Here is a 20,651-nt window from a genome sequence, read left to right as displayed (position 1 = left end):
TCTATCTCTTTAGAAAGCTGTGCAGAAATCTAAACCTCGTGACAACAGTAGCCGTTTCACCTTCAATTTCACCTAATATGTATTTTGAGTTTAATTTCCTTTATTTTTATGGCAATCTAACTGCAATATTGGCTTAACAGATTCACCTTTAAGCATCATGTTTGTTTTGGGGCATGCTTATGTGTTAATATCCTGCTTAGGCACAGTGAAGTATTGTTCCTTCAGTCTGAAAGACAAACTCTAAAAAAATTATAAACTCAACTGACATCTATTATGGAGAGAAGAAAGCCTCGTATGACTCAGCAGGGCAGCGTGAAGGTCCCAATTAGTGAAGCGCAACGAGAAATTGCCCCCATCTGAAGCCCAAATACAAACTTTGCATTGGCACAGAAAAGGGATGAAAGACATAAATACGAGCGTCACGGTCTGAAGGAAAGAAACCCAGCTTCCTCCCTCCCGCGAGCTGTGCACGCCAGCGCTACTGAGGCGGCAATATCTCAAGAGGAGCGTCATTGCCTAGGACAGATATTTGCATACTGGGTCTTTAGAACTAGTGCTATAATTAAAACCGAGCTGAGAGCTCAGAAGCCGTACATTTTGAACAGCAGAAGAGACTGTATCATTTTTACACCTGAGAAATAGACTAAAAGTCAATTCAACCAGATGAGTCCTGCGTGCAGTGTCCCCCCTCCTGAAGGCAGCTCATCACAAACACCACCTAGCTCACAGAGCCGCAGCCGCTCGGGCTGTAAATGCAGTTTGGCAGCGGGTTTTCTATAAGTTGTTTTTAACTGTTTGTTTGTTGGTTGCCTCTTTTTTTTTTTTTTTCCTTCCCCCAAAGCACTGTTCGCAAGCCCACTGCTCCGGGGAGCTATCCCAGCCATCTGCCAACGTGGGCTCAAAAGAACATTCTTCAGGGCCTCATCCAAGTCGCAGCTTCTGATTCGGGGAATTGCTCCTGCCGTGAAGGCGCTGCGGGGAGTTTGGCAGCTGCGGAATAAGCCGGGACCTCACGCTAAAATTTCCTCCTTGGTGTTATTTCACCAAAACTCGCGGTGCCTGAGGCAGGCAAGGGGGCCCTGGCTGCCCCTGTGCCAGCAGCCTCGGGGCTGTTGTGGTGGGGTGTGAGCTGTGAGGGGGCGGTGGTGTCGGGGCTGGTGGCGTCGGGGCTGGTGGCATCGGTCAGCAGTGGCCTCAAAAGCCCTGGGCCTTCAACTTGTGCTCGTTTAAGGGTGGGCTGCTCGCAGCTTCCCCCTCCTGCAGCCCACCTGGGGGGCGAGGTGGTGCTTTAACGCTCCTGCTGCACGCGACCGAAGCCCAGCCACCTCCTAGATATTTAATTAATTTCATTACGCCTTTATTAGCAACGGCGACGAGCTTTCTGCTCGTTTCTAAATGCACAAAGTTTGAAGGAAGCCTCTGAGGGCCACAACCCCCCGTGCTGTCCCCCCCCCGGGAGCTGCCGGGCTCCCCCGCCTCAGGGGCTCTCTGCACCCCCCCGGCCCGACATCTTGTTCTCTGAGGGGGCGTGACGTCACGGGCGGGCCCTGTCCCGTGACGTCACGCCGTGACCTCACACGGAGCGGGGGGGTTGGGGGGGGCGCTACTGCCGGTGACAGCGGGGGCGGCCCGGGGGCGGGCTGCGGGGCCCGGGCGGGGCGGGCCGGGGCGGCGCGACTCGGGGCGGCTCGGCACGGAGCGGCGGTCGCCTCGCTGCCTGCCTCCCTGCCTTCCCTGCCTCTCCTCTCCCGGCCTCGGCGACGATGCAGGCGGAGTCGGGGATCGTGCCGGACTTCGAGGTGGGCGAGGAGTTCCACGAGGAGCCCAAGACGTACTACGAGCTGAAGAGCCAGCCGCTCAAGAGCAGGTGGGTGAGCCGCCGGGCTCCGGGCTCCTCCGCCCGGCCCCGGAGGGAGGCTGCCCGCCCGCCCGCCGCCGTGGGGCCGCGCTGCCCGCTGCCGTCATGGCAGCCCCGTGCGGCCTGCGGGGCGGGCCCGGCGGCCGCGGCGTTATGTAAAGGGCACGGGCGGCGGGGCCGGGCGGCAGCAGCGGGAGGAGGAGGAGGAAGAAGAGGAAGGCACCGCCGGGACGAGCCGAGCAGAGTCCCCGCCGCTGCCCCCCGGCAGGTGCCGGCAAGGGGGGTTCCTCCCCCCCTCCCCTCCGGCCCCCCCCCCCCCCCCCCCCCCTCCGCTTCTGGCCGCGGGCGAGAGCCGGGATTGGAAACTTCTGGCTCGGCAGCTTCTTCCCGAAGTGCCTTATTTTAACCCCAAAATACACGCTTTATTCTTACCCGTTGCGGCTGTGTTGCATCGATATATATATATATTTTTTTAAAGGGAAATAAATCCGTGTGGGTCGCTCTTCCGTGAGGTACCCGCTTCCACCCCTAGTGCTGCGATAGGGACGCGTATGAGGAGAGCCCCCCGCCCCGCTGCCGTAGGGAATTAACGCTCCGAGAGCCCCCCGCACCGTGAGCCCCGTTGGCGGTGTGTTCCTCCTCCTCCGCCCCTGTGCGCCTTCAGTCAAAGCCCTCCGGCCGCAGCCAGCCCTCCATTTCGCCGCCGCGCTCGCAGGCAGCACGCGCTTGAAGGCGAGGTTCTGGCTGCGGCGTCGGGTTCGTGAGCCCCTCTGTTGTCAGCCTGCCTGCGGAGTCACGGCTGGTGGCTCGGAGCAGTGCTCTTGGTGCGTCTGCGCGTGTCGCTGGAAAATGAATGGGAAGGTAAATGTCAAAGGAAAAAAGGGCGCTGGAATCAGCCGAGGTTGTGCCGCCTGTCAGAGAGACTTCAAAGTAAATAGATGAATTTTTGATCGTGCTCCAAGCACTTAAGACGCGTCGAAGGCCTTGTGGTACGGGGTGTTACAAGCTCTGTCCCTGTCGCAAGGGCTTGCGAGTGCTGTCTCCCACAGCCTGTCTTCACGGCAGCCCCGCAGTCGGGCCTGCGGTGTCACCAAGCGGTGGCACGTGTGGCGGTGGGAGCAGGGTGGCAGGCGGCCGGGGTGCGCCAGGCTGCCCCTCGGAGCTGCACAACTCCTCTGCCCTCCGAGGCAGTGCCGGGAGGCTGCCGTTACCCAGGCAGAGGGGTAGAAACCAGGCTAACGTGAGGAGGGAGAAGAGTCCGGAGGAGATGGAGTCGCTGGCAGTGGTTCCAGCTGCGATGGAGGCAGGGGGGACAGCCCCAGGGTCGGTGTCCACGTGGTCACTGGTGTGTGGCAGTCGTGCAGGTCACTGGAACCTCGCACAGCTGTAACACAGCCTGGTTTGCGCAGGCCACAGGTCCTAACTGGTGTGCGAGGCTTGTCCCCGTGTATGCATCCCCTCTGTGATCGGCAGGCTGGCTTCTCCTTGAGATGGTGCAGGCGGGGAGCACAGGTGCCAGGTCTTGATGTGACCCGAGCTGTGACAGCTGTTCGTTCATGCAGATGGGTTTCTGTGATTCTGTGTTCCAGCTGCTTCTAATTCCTGTGACTTGATGCTTTGGGACCTGAACACAGCCCTGCATTGCTTGCTTCTCCCGTGGGGAAGTGAATAGAGGTACTCCGTAACGAAGCACTGGAGTACTTGGCCATCTCCCAAACGTTGTCACCTCCAACTTCTCTGAATGTCCCCGGTACCTCCTCAGCGGCTGCTCCTGAGGAGGCAGCGCTCTGCGTGTAGAGGGGCCCTGCGAGAGCCGCCCAGCCACCCCGCTGCTGCCTCAGCCCAGCGCCCGATCAGTTTCCCCCGGGTTGTTGGAGAGGTGAGCGGCTTGGCCCCAGGCGGCACTCCTGTCCCTCCACGTGCACACAGGCTACGAGAAGAGGGCACAGTAAGGGCCTGGCCGTGCTGATGGACAGCACCGACGTCTGTCAGTCACCTCGCCGTGTCACCCCACGGCATCCCCGGGGTCCTCCTGGCCTCGTGGGAGCTGCAGGAGCAAAGGACCCAGGGGCCGGGGGTAGGTCCCTGTAAACCTGTCCCCGGAGCCAGACTGATCAAACTTGGTGATAGCTGGTGGCAGAAGTTGCTCACAAACCTGTTTGCTTCGTGGCACTCAGATCGCAATCTGCGGGGACTTCTGCAGGCCCTCAGCACGGCTCAGGCCCCAAACCAGTCCGACCGATGGCGGTGTCCAGCGTGGCCGCGCTGCTTTCCCTCGCGGATGTAAATCAGGAGTAATTGCCCAGCAGCGGAGCAGCACCAGGTTCCAGCGGCGTAACGGCGGGGCCGCGGCCGTGCGAGTCGCTTTCTTGCGGTCTGCTCCGCAGTCTGGCTCTGGGAAAGCGCCTGGGGAGCAGGCAGAGCAGAGGCAAGCGCTGATGTTAGGAGAGGAGCCTCAATAGCAATCGGCTGTTCTCCCTGGTGGGAACTGCTGATTTCCTAGCAACATTCAGGGTTTTCTCTGATGGCTTTTAACCGTAAGAAGTGAGAAGCATCTTCAGCTTACTCATAGCTTTGAAGTTGTGAGCAGATAGAAAAAGCCCCCAAGTCAGAAATATGCAAGAGCGCCGGTGGCTCTGACCCCAGAAGAAACTTCTTTATTGCCCGGTTTAACAGCCCGGGCTGTCTCTCTTTCAGGTAGAAGTCTCCTATTTTCTTCCTCCCAAATTGCTCGTTTTTGAACGTGACATCCAGTTAAATTTTTCTCCTCTTTGGTGTGCCCTCGCAGTTACTCCATCCATATTTCATAATTTGAGTCTGCAATCCAAAGCCGCAAGGGGTCCACTAATAAAAGCTTTTTGCTGTAAATACTGTACTAAGTTAGGCCAAGCCACAATTGAGTGCTAGAGGCCAAGGGAAAATGTAAGCCCAGCAAAAAGCTTTAATCACAAGGGATGAAGAGAACACACTGGGTGAAGATGCATCATTTCCAACCGTGTTTCCTAAACCCCTCAGACTAACAAGAACCGGGCTTCTTGTACAAAGTGCTAGAGACGTTTCAGGGTTCTCTGGAATTTGCTGTGGTTGAACATCTTTGAAAACTGAGAAAATGTTTTGGTTGCTCTGGTTTCTCCAGAGTCCCTTTTTACTGTGGGAGGAAACTGGATTATATGCCTAGCCAGTAAGGCAATGGGATTTTTTTTCTCCTTTCCTCACATTCATACTTCGTTCCTCTGCTGCCACGTTTTGAAGCCAATAGCCTTAATTTATAAGCGCATGCTGTTAAATACATATGTGCTTGTGTAACGAACAAGATGTAAATAAGATTTCTTTTTTTTTTTGGTGCAAACAGTGCACAATGAAATGGGTGGAGTTTTATTTTCAAACAATCGGCTGAAGAAAATAATCAGTTATTACCAGTAGGAAACACAGATGTTGTGTCTGCACAGTCACCAGAACGCTGGGCATAAGTTACGTCTGTCATAATACTAACGTGGATTCTTTAAATCATTCGAATTACTAAAGCTACGTTTTGGGTAGCAAACTGGTACCTGGAAGAAAAAGGCTTCGGTCTGCTGCTGCACTCCTCTTGGTTGCTGCAATGTTTACCTTACCCTATTTATTGTACGGCGTGCAGTTACCAGTTATTGACCCAGCTCCTGCCCTGTTCTGTACACTTCCCTCTCAGCGAATACAGAGGAAGGACCCTGAGGGCACAGCGTAACCCCCTGAGATGCTTAGTGTAAAAAAAAAAAATTAAAAATGGACCAAAGCACAGGGTGATCGGAACTAACCCAGATGTGCAAAAAAAACCCCTAGATTCACATGCTTTTCTCTGGCTTCTGATCCTGTGCCATATGTGTGTGTCCTCGTAAGTGCCAGACGATAATTGTCCGTTGAAATTTATTGCCTTGCTCTATGTGGAATCACGTACCTACAGTTAACTTACTATTTGTGCAAATTTTTTATTGCCCTTTTCCACCTTATTTATATTCTGACTGGTTAAAAAGCACCTGAATGATCCGGTTACTGGGGGTATTTTTAGTGGAAAAAATGTTTGGGAAATGCTTTGAAGTTGCACGATAGTTCTAGGGAAAGCTTACTCTTTCTGAGCGGTGACATTGAGATGTAGGGTTTGTCATTACTACAGCAGTGAGGTTTTTGCAAAGCTCTCCTCATTCCAGGTGCCCAAATCCCTTCTTGTGTAACGATTCTGTATGTGTCTTGTGTCAGCGAGCACCTTGTCTCTGTCCGGTTTGGATCCTCTGCAGAGCCTTCCCCTCCTCTCTTCTGGTGCTGCACTCAACAATGAAAACTAGATTTAGTAAAAACTTCCCTTCTGATGCACAGTGTTGCGGAGGAAACACTTATTTATCCAGAGGCACACATTTTTGAGATGTGTACTTAGCTCTAGAGCCAAACAGGACATCTGCCGTAGTCTGCAGATGATCAGATTTAATTCTGTAAATGAACTTTGCGGTGTGATTAAATTGGAACTTGATTGCATTAGGCTGCTCAGCGTCGAGTTTGCGCTTTATTGGAGGTAGTCTTTTCATACTACTGCTATTTATGGATCTCGTTCAAGTGTTTTATATTCTGGTTGGGTTCTGCAATGCAGTTTGTTCAAGCTACTGCTTATATCTGTTCCAGTTGTGCAAGAAGTGGAAAATATCCTTTATTTAGAACGGGTCACATGTGCCTGCGTCCAGGAACCGCGTCTCAGCGTGCTTAAAAAAATAAAAGTGGATCTTGGAGGAACGTACTTAAAAAGTTCCTGAAATATTTGTCCGTCTGTGACGAGGAACATGACACATTTTAAAGTAAAAGGTAACGATATCTGTGTTTACAGTGGTACCTAGGCCAGGACTGGCTGGAGTCAATGGTAAAGGCTGAACTGACAGCAGTGGGAGGAGAGCTGAGCCAAAAGTTTGCCTCTGAAATTTCATCGGTAACGTTTTTGTGAGTGAGTCAATAATCCCGTGTCTGTTCTGCACCTCAAACTCACTTCACCAGAAGGAAACCGAGCCACACATTTTTTGCTTTTTTTATTTTTGAAAACAGATGTAAGAGGAAAGGCTGTAATTGAGTGTCTGTTGTATAAACACACCGGTTTTTGTGCAACTCACAGTCTCCGTATTTCCTTTGTATCGGGAGCTGGTACCGACCCTTGTAACAGCATTTTTCCTTGTGAAAGGTTCTTGTGACCTTTTCTCTCTGAGGAGCTCACTCCTCTCTTATTTGCAGTAGGCCTTTGCTATTTAGCATGACAACAAAACTAGCCTGTGAAATTCTGTTCGGCATTTGTTTTGATTCACCTCTTTGCTTCCCTAGCCTGCTTTTCTCAGGAGAATTTTGTTTAGCTGCCAAGGCAATCGTGCGGTGCGCAGGTAGCCGGAGACTGAGCTGCCTCGCCGGCTTTGCACCTTTTATCGCACACATTCACCTTCTTTTTATTGGGCTGCAGTAGCTGTGTGTAAGTACACACACCGCACATGAAATAAATCGTGGTTTTCTGGGGAGCAGGAAGCTTCCCTAGCTGACTGAGGCTGAGTTACAGAAAGCAGGTTATAACTCCAATCAATATATATTTTTCTGTAATGATCTCCCTCTAGGTGGCTGAAAGTAAACTGATGTAGGCCTGATGATAGCTGAGGTGCCTCTGTTGCTGTTCATTTTCCTGCTTGTCGCGGAGGTACTTTCACAAGCTTCTGGACCAGCACTTCTTAGGGTGCTGTGAACCTCGTAGTTGTCATCACAAGGTCATTGTGAGCTTATTCTGTGCTGTATATGGTTTTATTTCTCAGAGGCCTCTTCCAGGACTGTGGCTGGCAGCATGACTAATTCCTGCTGTACTGTTGGGTTACAATCTAGAAGAGGATTGGGAAACGAGAGCAAAAGAGACTTTCGGAAGCAGTATTTAATAAAGAAATGTTGCCTTTCACCATGCCCTATGATTAGAAGTTAAACAGGAAGAAATCTGTACAGCTGTTGGAAAACGAGGGTAGAGGAGGAACCTGCTCAGACCTTAACAGTGCTGTCCTCCTTTCTTTGTTCACTTTCCAGGGTAAGATACTTTAAGACTTAAAAAATGAAGTGGGAGTGATGTTCTGTTTACTTTTCTGCTAAAAATTGAAATTGCATGTCGACTGCTAATTGTCTTCAGAGCACAGTCTGCCATTTCAGCTTTGAGAACAAAATGAGAGTCAAACTTTCATGAAGCTGGTTGGGCTCTGGGCCATTATTGTCTCTCTCTTTCTATTTTAGATTCTAAAAGTTTTTGAAAGGCATTATTGTAATATTTTGCTTTGATAAAATTCACTGTCTTTTCATATAATTTTTGCTGGAACAAAGGAACTGTGATTAAGCAGCCCGGCATGGCAGGTTTTGCTGTACAGTTAACCACTGCATCGCTATCGCGTTATCCCTGAACTTCCTAGCACCAAAATGGTAACAGGACAACTACTGTTGTGCATAGAGTTTCACACTTCATTTCATACTGAGGAAAAACAGCCTGGGAAAAGGCACGTTGGTCTGTCTTCGTAATAACATCTGCAGCAGCTGTTGAAAGCTGATGCTGGCTTGAGCATCAAGATTGAGACGTTGAGCTGAGGGAGCCAAGCAGTGCACTGCTGCCTGCAGTACCGCAGCGCGCCTTCCAGGGAGGCGGTGGGTGCAGCTGGACGTGCCAAGCGTCTGCCCGTGGTGCATGGGCACTAAAAGTCTTCAGGTGCCTTTTGGAAACACTCTGCCCTGGTATCCTTGACCAGAATTTCTCCTTGCAACTTGCACAGGCCCTAGGCATTGATGTCGATGGGCTCTACCAGAAAATAAGAAATTCAAAGAGGATTTTCTTCCAGGAGAGTGTAGTATTGTTGGTACAAGTCAAAGAACAGTGAAAATCGATAAGGAAGGCTTTGAATGCAGCTGCTAGCTAGTGCCTTAACCCCTAGCAGCGTGCTGGGATCACTCTCTTTTTTTCTGGTAGCATCCCTGCTGCAAGGGCTGCTGTAACGTTTGTGTTAGCAGCTTTCTGCTGGACGTGCACGCCGGGGTCCGGCGGTTTATCCCTTTTCCCTCAGTGGTAAGTGGTTCTGTAGAAATCCTGTAGGTTCCCCCCGCCCTGACCTGCTGCTAGCAGCTGCTGCGTGGACTGGACTGGCAGGTTGAAGGGCAAAAATGTGTTGCAGCCATAAATAATTACAGCTTCCAGCGTGAGCCAGCAGAGCTGCTCGCTGTGATGATTGTTACGTGTACTGCTATGTAAAACAGAATACGAGTTTAATGCAGGGTTCGGGCTAGTATTTTAATATTGTAATTAGCAGCCTTTAGCAGTAAACAAGTTTTTTTAAAATCCGTTCCCATGAAGATTATTCTCCTACAATTTGAGTAGACGTATATCTACAGGCGCATGGAGTTGGTTTTGTGAGTTCTGCGTTACTCGGAGAAAAGAGCATTCAGAAGAAATGTACGGGTTTTCCTCCTCTTACCCGGACTATAAGAGGTTCGGCTTCAGGCAGCTGGGGGTTGATCCTGCAGTCGCTGTTGCGTGGGAATATTTCAGCTAAGGAAAACAGTCGCGTTGGAGACCATGTGGCAATCTCCTGGAAGAACTGGATTCATCCTTTGTAAATACTTCCCAAAAAACCGTGATCTAGTTCCGCAGGTACGTACCGCCTCTATTCGTGCTGCTCTTTTGTCACGAAATGAACCGAGATCTGTCTAAATCCGCCGCTTTCAGCGGCTGCTGTGCATCAGTCGGTTTGTGTGGCTCACGTGGAGTGTGCTGGGAGGTCTGGCCTCCTCGGGCCGTGCTGCGGGACCGGCTGTACGGAGGGAAGAGGAGAGATGGGACAGCGAGCTGCAGGGTTTGTAGCTGTGCAAACGCAGCACAGACGGGCTTCGCTGGTGCGGATGCAAAGAGTAGCTGCCTGCTTCGGCCTGTTGTTAGATGAAAGAATTTACTTGGGATAAATTTGGAGAGAAAAGGACTTTACATGGGGAAAATTAGTGTTTTGGGTGTATGGGAAGACGTTAATCAGCTCTGAGATATTTTTGACGCTGGAAGCTTGCCAGGTTTGCTGTCTCTCCAAGCGTTAGGCCGATGAAAGATGCCGTGGTTTCGAAGCCTGCCTGTGATCCCGGGATGCGGGGACACCGTTTCTCCTCTGTGCCCTACGTCACAACACAAACTGCCATACAGAGGGTAGAAACCTGGCAGGGCAGGGATTCGGGGATCAGAGAAACCAGAGGAGCAACGAGAAGTGGGAACCACTGGAATGTTCTGAATGAAGGATGCTGCAGAGAAGGGAGAAAGGAATGATTAACGACCTTTACTAATCTTACTCCCAGCCATCCTGTCCTGACATGTAAACACACACAGAAAATAGGAATCACTGAGAGACTTTCTGCAGGAGAAAAAGCCAGCTAGAAGACTTGGGATGGAGCTGAATCAACCGTGAGCTGTGGCAGGGTGAGAAGAGGGGAGAGGCTGTGGAAGCTGTCAGATGGCATGAGGTGAGGAGGACGGGCACGAGGGGGCTGTAGTCCCGGAGCTTCGGGCTGGGAAGCTGTGGGAGTGCCGAGGACATGAAAGGAATCATTGAAAGGCTTGGGAGAGCCTGGCTAAGCCTGTTGTACGCACGTTTACTGTTTCTTTTCGAGATTGTTTGAGATTTCTCTAAATAAAGAAGGGGAATATGTATTATACAACAAGACTTACTCAGAAAAAGCATTTCCAAAACGTGACCCTGCCTGATAACATGCAGTTGTAAAGCCAGACTAGGAATACACAGGGTGAAGGGACAAAACAACTCCTTCCTTCTTATGGTGTTGGACTTCACCTTAAATAAGTTACAACCCCAGAGGGTGAAATCAGAACGATACCGGGATCTGTCAACGTGCGGGAGAGGACCTGACAGAAAGGCAAAGGCAAAATCCTGCTCTGGGCTGCTCGCTGGAAGCCGGGCTGAGATGAGCGCAGGGAAGTGTGGGGCCCACGCTGTGGGTCCCCTGGGATGCCATTAACTACTGTGTCTGGGCTTCTGCTCCGTCTAGCAAGCTTTATGTTATTTGTACCAAATATTTACAGTCTTACCCAAGCTCAGCCCAGCCAGAGGCACGTCCCAGATGTCAGTCTGCCTGGCGGAGACACGGCCATAGTTAAGAGTTGTGGGGATTACTTTATTTATGGCTGCAGTAGGACGAGGCTTGCTATCTGATAAATAATTATTCCGCCCTTTGAGAAGGCAGCCTGTAAATCTGTTAAGCTGCTCCTTTGTTTGTTAGTCTTGTGCATAATGAGTTTGGAATTTAAGATTAATAGTATGCTCTGCAACTGCTTATTTTGTGACCTCATCCTCCTGTGCTGCTTGCCTGCTTGTCCACCTGTCACATCCTGTTGGGCACCTAGGGCTATATTCACAAGGGGAACTTTGGTTTTGCGTTGCATCATCTCATTTTTGTGTCTTCTGCTGCCTAGTGGCATTAAGGAAAGGGGGAAAAATTAAAAAAGCGAGGTAGGTGTCTAGGTTCCTTACAGAGTTCAGGGGGAAGATGTGGCTGTAGAGAATGGTTTGGGTTGGAAGGGACCTTTAAAGGTCGTCCAGTCCAGCCCCCTGGCACGGGCAGGGACGTGTCCCACGAGGTGGGGCCGCCCAAAGCCTGTTGCCAAAGGCTCGTGAAAATTGGCGCAGCGTGGGGCATTGCCTGAGTCAGCCAGCGAGGGGTAGGATATGTACCATGAGCACCAGAGCCATTCGTGTTTAATGCTGTCCCTTGAAGGCTTGTTTGTTTGCTCCAGGTGAGCTGTTGCTAAACCTTTCTCGGTGTCAGAGACAGTTCTGCTCTGGGGAAGGGCAGCTGCTGCAACATCTCCCTGCTCCCATTTGGGTTCCATTCTTATCTCTGTCTGACCCAAAATACAGGGTTGAATGTGTCCACCACCCCTTGGAAGTGTCCAAACCAATAAACCACGGGCTTTCAGAGGTGTCTCTCCTGCAGGAGCTACTTCATTTTGCCTCATGTAATATCCCTTGAACTGTTAGGGGCAGGAGTGGCCTGGTAGCACAAGGGGGTGAGCGTTCACCTGGAGTTGTTCTCATCCTGCTCCAGAAGATAATTTTTCCGTAGTGAGACAGCTCTACCAGGAAGCGGGGAGGACGCTCTCGCAAATGAGATCCTTTTCAGCTCCATCTGTTCCATAAAGGCACTTGTCCAAATCTCTGCAATTGGGGTCACAGCGTGAAGTAGAGGGAGCGGCGTGACACCTGAGCGGTGCTGACATCCGTGGCACGGGCGGTTGGATGGACGCAAAGCGTTTGTAGCGTTACGGGAACCAGGCGTTGCTGCAGGGGACAAGGAAGGTGATTCTGATGGAATTGGTGATCAGAAAGCCTCTCTGAATTGTAGATATTGGTAAAGGAGGTGGATACGAGGAGTGAGGACTAATACAGAGAGTTCTTGAGAGCACTTAATCCTTTAGGAAGGTGAAATGGTGCGCGGTGCAGCAGGAGGAGGCAGGCTCGGTAGAGGTGGGTTGTTTCAAAGGAGTCGAGTGAGTAAGGCAGGAGATGGAATAAGGTTTGGGCTCTATCGCAGGCTTGTTTTTTGATTCAGTTCATTGCACAATTTGCAGTTTCAGTCTAATTACCAAACTATTCTGCAAGTGATAATTTGGTTCCCAGCTAACAGAGCTTTTGATACTTGCTGTACGAAGCCGAACTGTGGGAGCTGCGAGCCCTGCCAGTGCTGGGGGCCGGGAATAACTTGGTTTTATCACGTGTGGCAGAGAAATGCCTGAAACAAACCCCCCTGTTTGGGGGATCCGGCCGGTACTGTAGCAGCTCAGAGCTGCTGGGGGCACAAATGTCAGGGTGCAGGGAAACAGCGCTGGCCGCGGGGGCCTGCTGGTGCCTGCTGCTGGATGTCTGCAAAGGCTCGGAGGGGTTTCCTGCACCCTTTTGGCCTTCCCCAAAGGTATCAGCTGTGGAGAGCCACCCTGCCTTCAGAGCTCCTGTGCTCCAGGAGAGGTGCCTCGGAGCAGGCACTAATTGCCGTCTTGCCGAAGGAGTCGTCTTTTGTGGAGGAGACTTAATTATCTCTCACTTCGCCTTTCGAACGAAGGTGCTGGCAGGACTTGTGCCGAGGTGCAGGATCTCCACGGGACGGGGCTTCTCTCCGTGGCTCGGCTGTTGCCGATCTTTCTGGTCAGTTTTCTAATTCTGCTGTGGCGGGTTCGAATCGTTTCAGGTGCTGCCATACAATTATCTGATGCGTGTTTCCCATCCATAACTTAACACTTTTGCGCTGAGGAAAACCAGGTTTAGAAAATAACACAGTGCAGAAAATTGCAGGATCTGTCTTCCTTGTCTTTTTTCAGCGGGTTTATTTACCCAGTTGTGGCAAGGACTTCCACAGCTCTTAAAATGCTGTAATCGCTATTTATTCCAAGACAGTCTTCCCTGTATTTAAGGGCTGTGCTTCTGATAAGGACTAAATCTGGCTGCTTGCTTGCAGATTCATCCCAGGAACAGAAGACATCCAGTAGGTGCTGTCTGGCTTCGCGTGGGGCCGTAAGGAACACTTGGCTTTGGGGGCTCTGTGATGGAAATGCAATTCCTCCCTTCTCTATGCAGCGTGGGAAAAATAAGCAGTGAAATTAGGAACTGCGGGCACGTCACTAGGAACTTCTGCAGATTGCAGAGCACCCTTTGTGGCAGAAGGATGGGTGCTCTAGAGCTGCAAGATTGTATTGACGGGGTTGCGTTTCTGCCGGAACAAAAATGTAACTGGCTCAGCATTTGCACTTTCCACTTGTGCATTGTTTTCTCTGTATTTTGTGCATTTAGAGAATGCTGTGCTCTGCAAACTGCTGGTTTAGTGTTTTCTGTGGAATGAAAACCATCTGGATAATTTAACTGGATTTTATCTAAGTTTTTGGTAACAGGCTCTTTTCTGTTTCTTGCCGTCTTGTTTGATGAAGATGAGAATTTGAGTTAAAATTCAGGGAGTTAAGTAAATGATGGTTTATGACCTGGAGTTTTCAAAGCAACTTGAGTTTGTTTGGAATCTTAAAAGTAAACAAAATACTAAGTGATTTACAGTCTCTCCCAAAACCATTCTCCCTGAGAAAATGCCTACTCCAGGATTTTTTTCCTTTTTTTTTTCCCCTCCTGTACTTTGAATCCTCTGTGCGGTGGGTGTTGCAAGTTAAGGAAGGCATTCAGGGCTTGCGTCTGCGCTTCTTCGAAGGAGAACTGACTTAAACATGTGCTGAAGCCTATGCCTAAAGTCTTTCCTCGATTACACTGCAGTTCAGCAAAACACTTCACTGTATTCTTTATTTCAGAATCCTAAATAAATGAATCAGTTCTGTACTTGCGGGTTTAAACTTGTTGCAGCCTGGTGGTGACAGATGCGGGCAGTGCTCTGTCCCTGGCCCAGCAAACCCTCGGCAGGAGAACTGTGCTGCTGACGGCTTTGTGCTGAAGTTTCAGCACGTGGCTTGAATACACTGCTGGACTGCAAGAAGGGCGTTCAGCGTACGGCAGGCTGTTAAATCTGGTGTACCTCGCAGCCTGACGCTGATTTCAGTACGTTCCGCTTCCAGTGAAACACTGCATAGGAAAGAAAAGGTTAAAAAAATAAAATCCCACCAGGAAAAGGTAAGTGCGTTGACTTTGACAAGCGGTACGGAGCTGACTGAGCTTCAGTACAGGCTCTTTAACGCGGGAAGAGCACCAGCAGAGAGGCTTTTTTTTCCCCAAGTGTTAACCGCCCATTTAGTTCCTGATGTCCTGATGATAGCGTTGGCTCATCTTAGTGTCTTTTACTTTGAGTGAGATGAAGGAAAGAAGTAACGTTCTCAGCACTGGAAAATTCGAGGCATTTGAGAGAGAAGTAGTGAGATTTGCACGTGCCTAAGCCGTTAAGATGGTTCCCTGCACACTTGTGCGTGCCGGTGGTGACGGCAAAGGAGCTGTGTCTGGCTGTGGCTTTCTGAATCAGAGCTACGTTGTACTCAAAGCTATCAGATACAGGTCTTGTATCGGGCCAAATGAGGAAGGGATCTGAAAATTTACAACAGGCTTATTTTCAAGTCTTCACATTTTTTTTTCCCCAGTGGCTATACAGAATCGTTGAGGTGCTTCAACAACCTCAGTCACGGAGGTGCCTCATCGCCCTTTTCTGCCTCGCCTCGGAGGCCGCCAGGTTTTCCTCCCTGCTTTGACTCACCCTTGTTTGACACAGACCAGATTTCCCTCTGTCATTCTTCCTCGTGGCAAAGCTGCGAAGCACCCTGCGACGTGGTGCTGTGTTTAATGAGCGCTTCAGCTTTGGTGCAGAGGTGCCCGGTGCGGCAGCACCGTGCCGGGGTGCTGTTTTGCAAAGCGTTTGACAAACATTCACCACTGGTGATGTTATCTGAGCTGCTTAACGTGTATAATAATTCCACGAGGCTTTGACTAAAATATTCCAGTTCTTTGATGCACCAGCACTGACTTGTCCATTGTGAATTCATACACTAAAGGCAAAATTGCTGGTAAAACAGTAAACATGAACTTTGGCCATTTCATGTTGGGGAGGTAATTCTGGAATCTTTTCTCAGCATGCTGCACACCCGGGGCCTCTTTGTAACTGCTGCTGTGCTCCCGAGGAGGGTGTGCAACCTACACTTGGCAAATCCCACATGGAACCGAGTACCTGAGCTGTACTCGGGACTGCTCCTGCACTGGGTGCAACACGCAGCTCTGCAGGGCTGCGTTTCGGCGCTCTGCGAATTCCTTTTGGCAGCTCCAAGGACCGCCAAGCCGGAGATGTTACTGAAGACATTCTTCAGTGGGGGAAAAAAAGAGTGTATTGGGATGCTTCAGAGGTGCCTTCCAGGGTAAAAGAAGTGCAGCAGCGAAGTGCAAATCTTTCACAAGGCTGTCAACAGCCAGTAAGAGCCCGGTGCTGTGCCGTGCCACCGCAGTCCCGCTTGGTTCGCTCGGCGTTAGACGTGCAAGTGGCCGGGTGCTGGCACTACGGCCTCCTCTTGGTGCTCGCAGAGGCACCGCTCGTTTCTCTCTGTTGTCAAGCTCTGACGTGTTTTGGTAACTGCAGTTGACGGGCAATAGCAGAACATCAAGTATGGAAAACAAACCATGTTTACTGCTTCAGTTTTTGTTCCTTCTGCGTTTCCAGAAACTATTGAGAAATGGGCAGAAAGTTAAGGGTGTTTTCCCCGGGCGGCGCTTTCTGGGGGAGAGGCTCGGTGCCTTTCTGCCACCAGAAGCTCCAGGGAAACCTGAGACCCGGAGCAGGCACCAGTCCTTCTTGCATGACATTTATAGATGAGGATATGTCCGTGTTTATGTGGCCGTTTTGGCCTTTTCTCGTGTGAACGAGGGTAGCTTTGGGTGGAAGACAGAAAGCAGCAATACCTGCGCTCCCAGGGGTGCTGTAAGGCTCAGTTGTTGGGAGCCTCAGGCACATTAATGCCGTGTGAAGGCAGGCGTTTGCCTCTAGCTGTGCAGCCAGAGCTCGTTTTGCCCCGCAGCTCCCGTGGGCCTGCCCCGGCGCTGTGCATGAGGGAGCTGGGAGGTGGCAGGGCAGAGCTTTGGGCGTCTGGTCACAAAGCCAGCCCCGAGCCCCACCGGAGCGTTTTGCTGCCAGGTCTGGGAGCAAACAGGGCTGGTGGGACCTGGGCTTGGCTGTCTGAAGGTGTCCGGAGGCAGCGACACGATTGCAGCAAGGCTGAGTGCCGGGGAATGCCTGTATGCGTTAATGCGTAGGCACGAGTGCACCTTGCTCGCGGCCACACGCTTCTGGGGTTTCCTGCAGTTCCTCGAGGCCTCGCTCTGCTCCTTCTGGTGGCTCGGGGACCCCTTGTTGTGCTGCTAGCCAGGAGGCCTCTGCCTGCTGGAGAGGACCCCTGGCAGGCAGAGCAGGGCAGGTAGCCAGCGGGCTCTGGGTGCAGCGTGGGATCCCGGGAGGCTGTTTGCACCGCGGGAGCTGCCGCTGGAGTGAAGCTGCCGGGGCAGTTTAACTCTGCAGTGCTGAACTTCAATTAAGTTGTCAGGTTTAGCATTGCTCTAGGCGTTAATAGAGTTTTACTCTCGCTTAAAAATCTGGTTTAGTAATTAACCTCCGTTTTATTCTGGGGTTCAAAAGGCACTCGTTTAGCGCAGCAAATCTGATGTCATGTGAATTAAAACATGAAAGATATTCAGTAACGAGAAATTGAAACAGGATAGTGCAGAAATTGGATTATGCGCAGTTGAGAGGGAGCTGTGCTAGATGCCGAGGTCGCAATAAAAAGTGTCTTGAAGGCGCTGCTTCACCCCTGCCTTTGGATAGTTGGGGAATGCTCTGAATTTAATTGGGATTTAGTAACGGGGTTGGGATTTCTCTTGTTGCACGCTGACTTATTATTGCGTTTGAGTCTATGGTACGGCTTTTTCTGAACTCTGGGCATTTGGATGGCTGTGACAGCACGATTGCCAGAAGGTGTGAGCTGTTCAGCTGCTGGATGAAAAGTGTACGTGACGGAGGGGCTCCCGGTTCAGCTGGGTGGTGCAGACTTACTGACGGAGATCCCCTTCTGCACTGTAGCTAAGAGTAGATCCAGACTCCAGCAACTTCTACTGAGCGTGTTGTTAGAGAGAGGCACAGAAGGATGGTATGTGGAAGAAGAATTATACCTGCAGGCAGCAGGGCTGCTTCACAAAAATTGACCTGGCCTTTGTGACTTACATACTAACATTCTTCGTCCTGCTGTGCCTGCATTTTACATCCCAGCGCAGCCTTTACAAAGAAAAGCAGTACCCAACTCTTCTGGCTAGAGGACTGTTACGAAGCCCCACCGTCGGAGGAGAGCTGCGTGCTGCTGCTTCTCTCCAAGGCAAGCAGTTTGAATTTTCCCCAGAAAGTGTCAGCCCGAGAGCTGGCCTGTGCCCTGGTGTATGTGCGGTAAGTCCCACAGCGCTGTGCTTTCCAGGACTGCGCTGATAACATCTCCTTGATTCGTACAGGCTGACTTGTTTTCTTGGGCCCCGGCATTTCCATCATGCTATTGGCACGTATGTGGGATGCAGCAGAGAGAAGCTGGGAGAGCAGGCACTGACAGCAGGCAGCTGCTGCTGCCAGCACCGTGCTCAGGCTGCAGCCCTAACACAAAACGGAGCAAAACGGCCTCGTGCAGAGCTTCCCCGATGAGTGGTGCTGCTTCAGAGCTCCTTGAGGTGCCTCTGGATAGAAGGTACAGGCTCCAAGTACCCTGGGAAACTGCACTGGTTCCTGCTGCCTAGAGGTTTTGGGTGGCCGCAGGGATCAGAGGCAGGTTTTCCCTGCTCCTAGTGAACGTTGCGTGCACAAAATGCTGCTTGGGCATCTTTTTTAAACGGGGTATCGGGACTACGTGAGAGTGCCAATTCAGAACATGGCCACAAAGGCACTTGCAGAGCAATATTGTCCACATGTTGTAGTCCCGTGACACGCATTGTCATGTTAAAGTGGACATTTTCTAATTCTTTGCTGTTGTGTACTCTGCTGGATTTCAGAGGTAGGGATGCTGGAGGCTCAGCGCTCCCCTGGCCATTGCCCGTATAACACAGATACGGGGGACCCAAGCCTTTGTCTTTTCTAACATTTGAGTGATTTAAGGAGAGAAAAAAAAAGCCACCTTGTTATCTGTTATTTACCTTCTTTACCTCCAAGCAGTAATTTGGGGTAAAAGTTCATCTCCTGACCGCCAGCAGGACTGTGCACCGCGGGCGTGGTTGGGGCTGCACCTAACGTCCTGCGGCGGCTGCTGCGAGGCACGGCCTTGCCTCGAGGCACGCTTCTGCTCCTTCCCTGCTGAAGGAGTTACCGGCTGCAGCAGCTCTCCCTTCAGCTGTTTCTCTCCCTGATTCACTGGGAAAGGCCCACACATGCTCAAAAAATAAATTAAATCCCTTCAGCTTACAGCACTGACTTGTGCTGTGGCCGCACAGTGGGAAGACCCAACCCAGAGGAGGGTTGAGGACGAAGAGCATGGGAGCATAGGGCTCCTCCTCCCCAGCAGCCTGCAGTTATGTTGAGTTAGGTGGGACGTAAAATTGTACTGCTGATCTTATAAAAACAAGGCAAAAGGGATACGTGATTGTATGGTGGCTGGCCTGTGGCTGGGTTGTATGCGGTTGAACTTTGCTGTCTTGAAACCGGTGTTCCAGTAGGAAGCGTGGCGTGTGTCGTGCTTACGTTCAGTGAAAGGAAAGAGTTCGGTTTGACTTTATATGATTGATTTTTAATGTACTGAATCTCTTGAGGAGTAATGCCAGCGCTCTCGTAACCTGACAGGGCTTTCCTCTCGAGCTTTGTGCTTGTTCTTTAGGAATCGCATCCCAAATACACTGATTCACCGAGCTAATCATCTTACAGCTCATGCATAGTTTAGTTAATTCCATGTAATAATTTACTGATGTCAGCTATACTGCGCTAGTTATCTGTGTGCAAAGTCCTGCTTCATGGCAAATATGATGTAATACGTGTTAACACAAACGTCTTTAACCATAGGCTAAGCTAAGGTGTCTCAGCACACATTTGCTGTGATCTAACAGCACACGTGGCTGCTCTCGCTGCTTGGCTGCTGGTAAACCGAGGTGTTTAGGTTGGCTCTTTGTCCTCCTGCCACCGTCCAGACCCGGAATCCCTTGCACTGATTGCAGCCGTAATGGCCAAGCCATCCTGTGTTAATTAATTTTCCGTAGGGGACATATTCATTTTCCATGGGAGGCGGCAAATGTGGATAATGGATGAAACAGGATTAAATTCTTTCAGTGTATAGCCACTGCTGGTGGCTGCGGACTAGTTTAACAGGGTTCACATCTGTGTTAGCTTTCAGAAGACAACGTGAAGCTATTATGCAGTTACTACCCACTCCAGGATCTGCACATCAATTAGGAGAGGCTGCTTACTCATGCTCCTCAAAAGTTGTGCCAAAATAGCTGTTACATTATGTCAGAGCCCATATTTTCATCCAGAACAATTAATCAGGATATAAACCTTGTTTCTCCCCAGTAGCTTTGTATGTATACCCAGGGCTTTGGTACGGGGTACTTCAGGGCTGCCCTGGTTCAAGAAGATTCTTCTGTAGTTGGCACACGTCAGGGAAATTATTATGAAATGTGATGTTCTTTTTCCAGCAGTATATCTGGGAAGCTCCAACAACAAAGTCCTCTATAAACAGCTTTGTTTTGCATGTTGTGATTTATCCTCCTGTAACACTTGGGAGCCCTACGCAGGGGCCAGCGTCGGGTGCCGCTGGCTGGGTGCGATGTGAGCACCGAGCGAGGAGGTAGGCTGCTTCTGCAGGGAACAAGGCACGAGAAACAGAAGACTGCAGGAGGAAACGTTGAGGCTGTGCTGCCGGTGCGACAGGAAGGACCCCTAGCTCATCGGCTGCCTAGCTCTTGTCAAATCGCCCGTCAGCATCCCGTGCAGGTACCTGACAGCTGCCTTTATGGTACTCCAATTCCTAGATCTCTTTCTCAGCAGCCTTTACGTTTAAAGTTGCCCCCAGTCCATTTGGATCATGTGGTTTCCACCTCCGAGCCCTGTTCTCAGAGGTGGCTGCTCCAAGAGGTCCTCCGTGGCGAAGTGGTGCTCCTGGGGGGGTGTTTGCAAGGGCCTGACTCCTGTACGCTGCAGATCCCTCCCTGTTTACTTCCTGCATCCAGTGCCGCGTATAAAAAGCCTGCAGACAGATCTCCGATGCTGCCCAGACCTCTTCAGATTAACAAAAGCTGTGAATTAAATCCTGGCTTTGCTA

The 20,651-nt window shown here is 50.8% G+C and overlaps 1 protein-coding gene across 6 annotated transcripts in view; it reads left to right on the top strand.

Annotated features, from left to right (window-relative positions):
• The first annotated feature begins 1,617 nt into the window (after window positions 1-1,617).
• MITF (melanocyte inducing transcription factor) overlaps window positions 1,618-20,651 on the top strand; it is a 100,119-nt gene continuing 81,085 nt past the window's right edge. For 2 of the 6 annotated variants that reach the window (XM_080605599.1, XM_080605593.1), the window contains exon 1: window positions 1,618-1,867. In XM_080605599.1, coding sequence (XP_080461725.1) covers window positions 1,764-1,867 — 104 coding nt within the window. In that variant the 5' untranslated portion in view covers window positions 1,618-1,763. Of the gene's footprint in view, window positions 1,868-3,447; window positions 20,324-20,651 lie in introns of all 6 variants that reach the window. The other 4 variants (XM_080605604.1, XM_080605597.1, XM_080605601.1 and 1 more) reach the window with 4 other exon arrangements.

Source organism: Anser brachyrhynchus, assembly GCF_964034855.1.
Source record: "Anser brachyrhynchus genome assembly, chromosome: 10".
Lineage (NCBI taxonomy): Eukaryota > Metazoa > Chordata > Aves > Anseriformes > Anatidae > Anser > Anser brachyrhynchus.
This window is presented reverse-complemented; position numbering and strand designations above follow the sequence as displayed.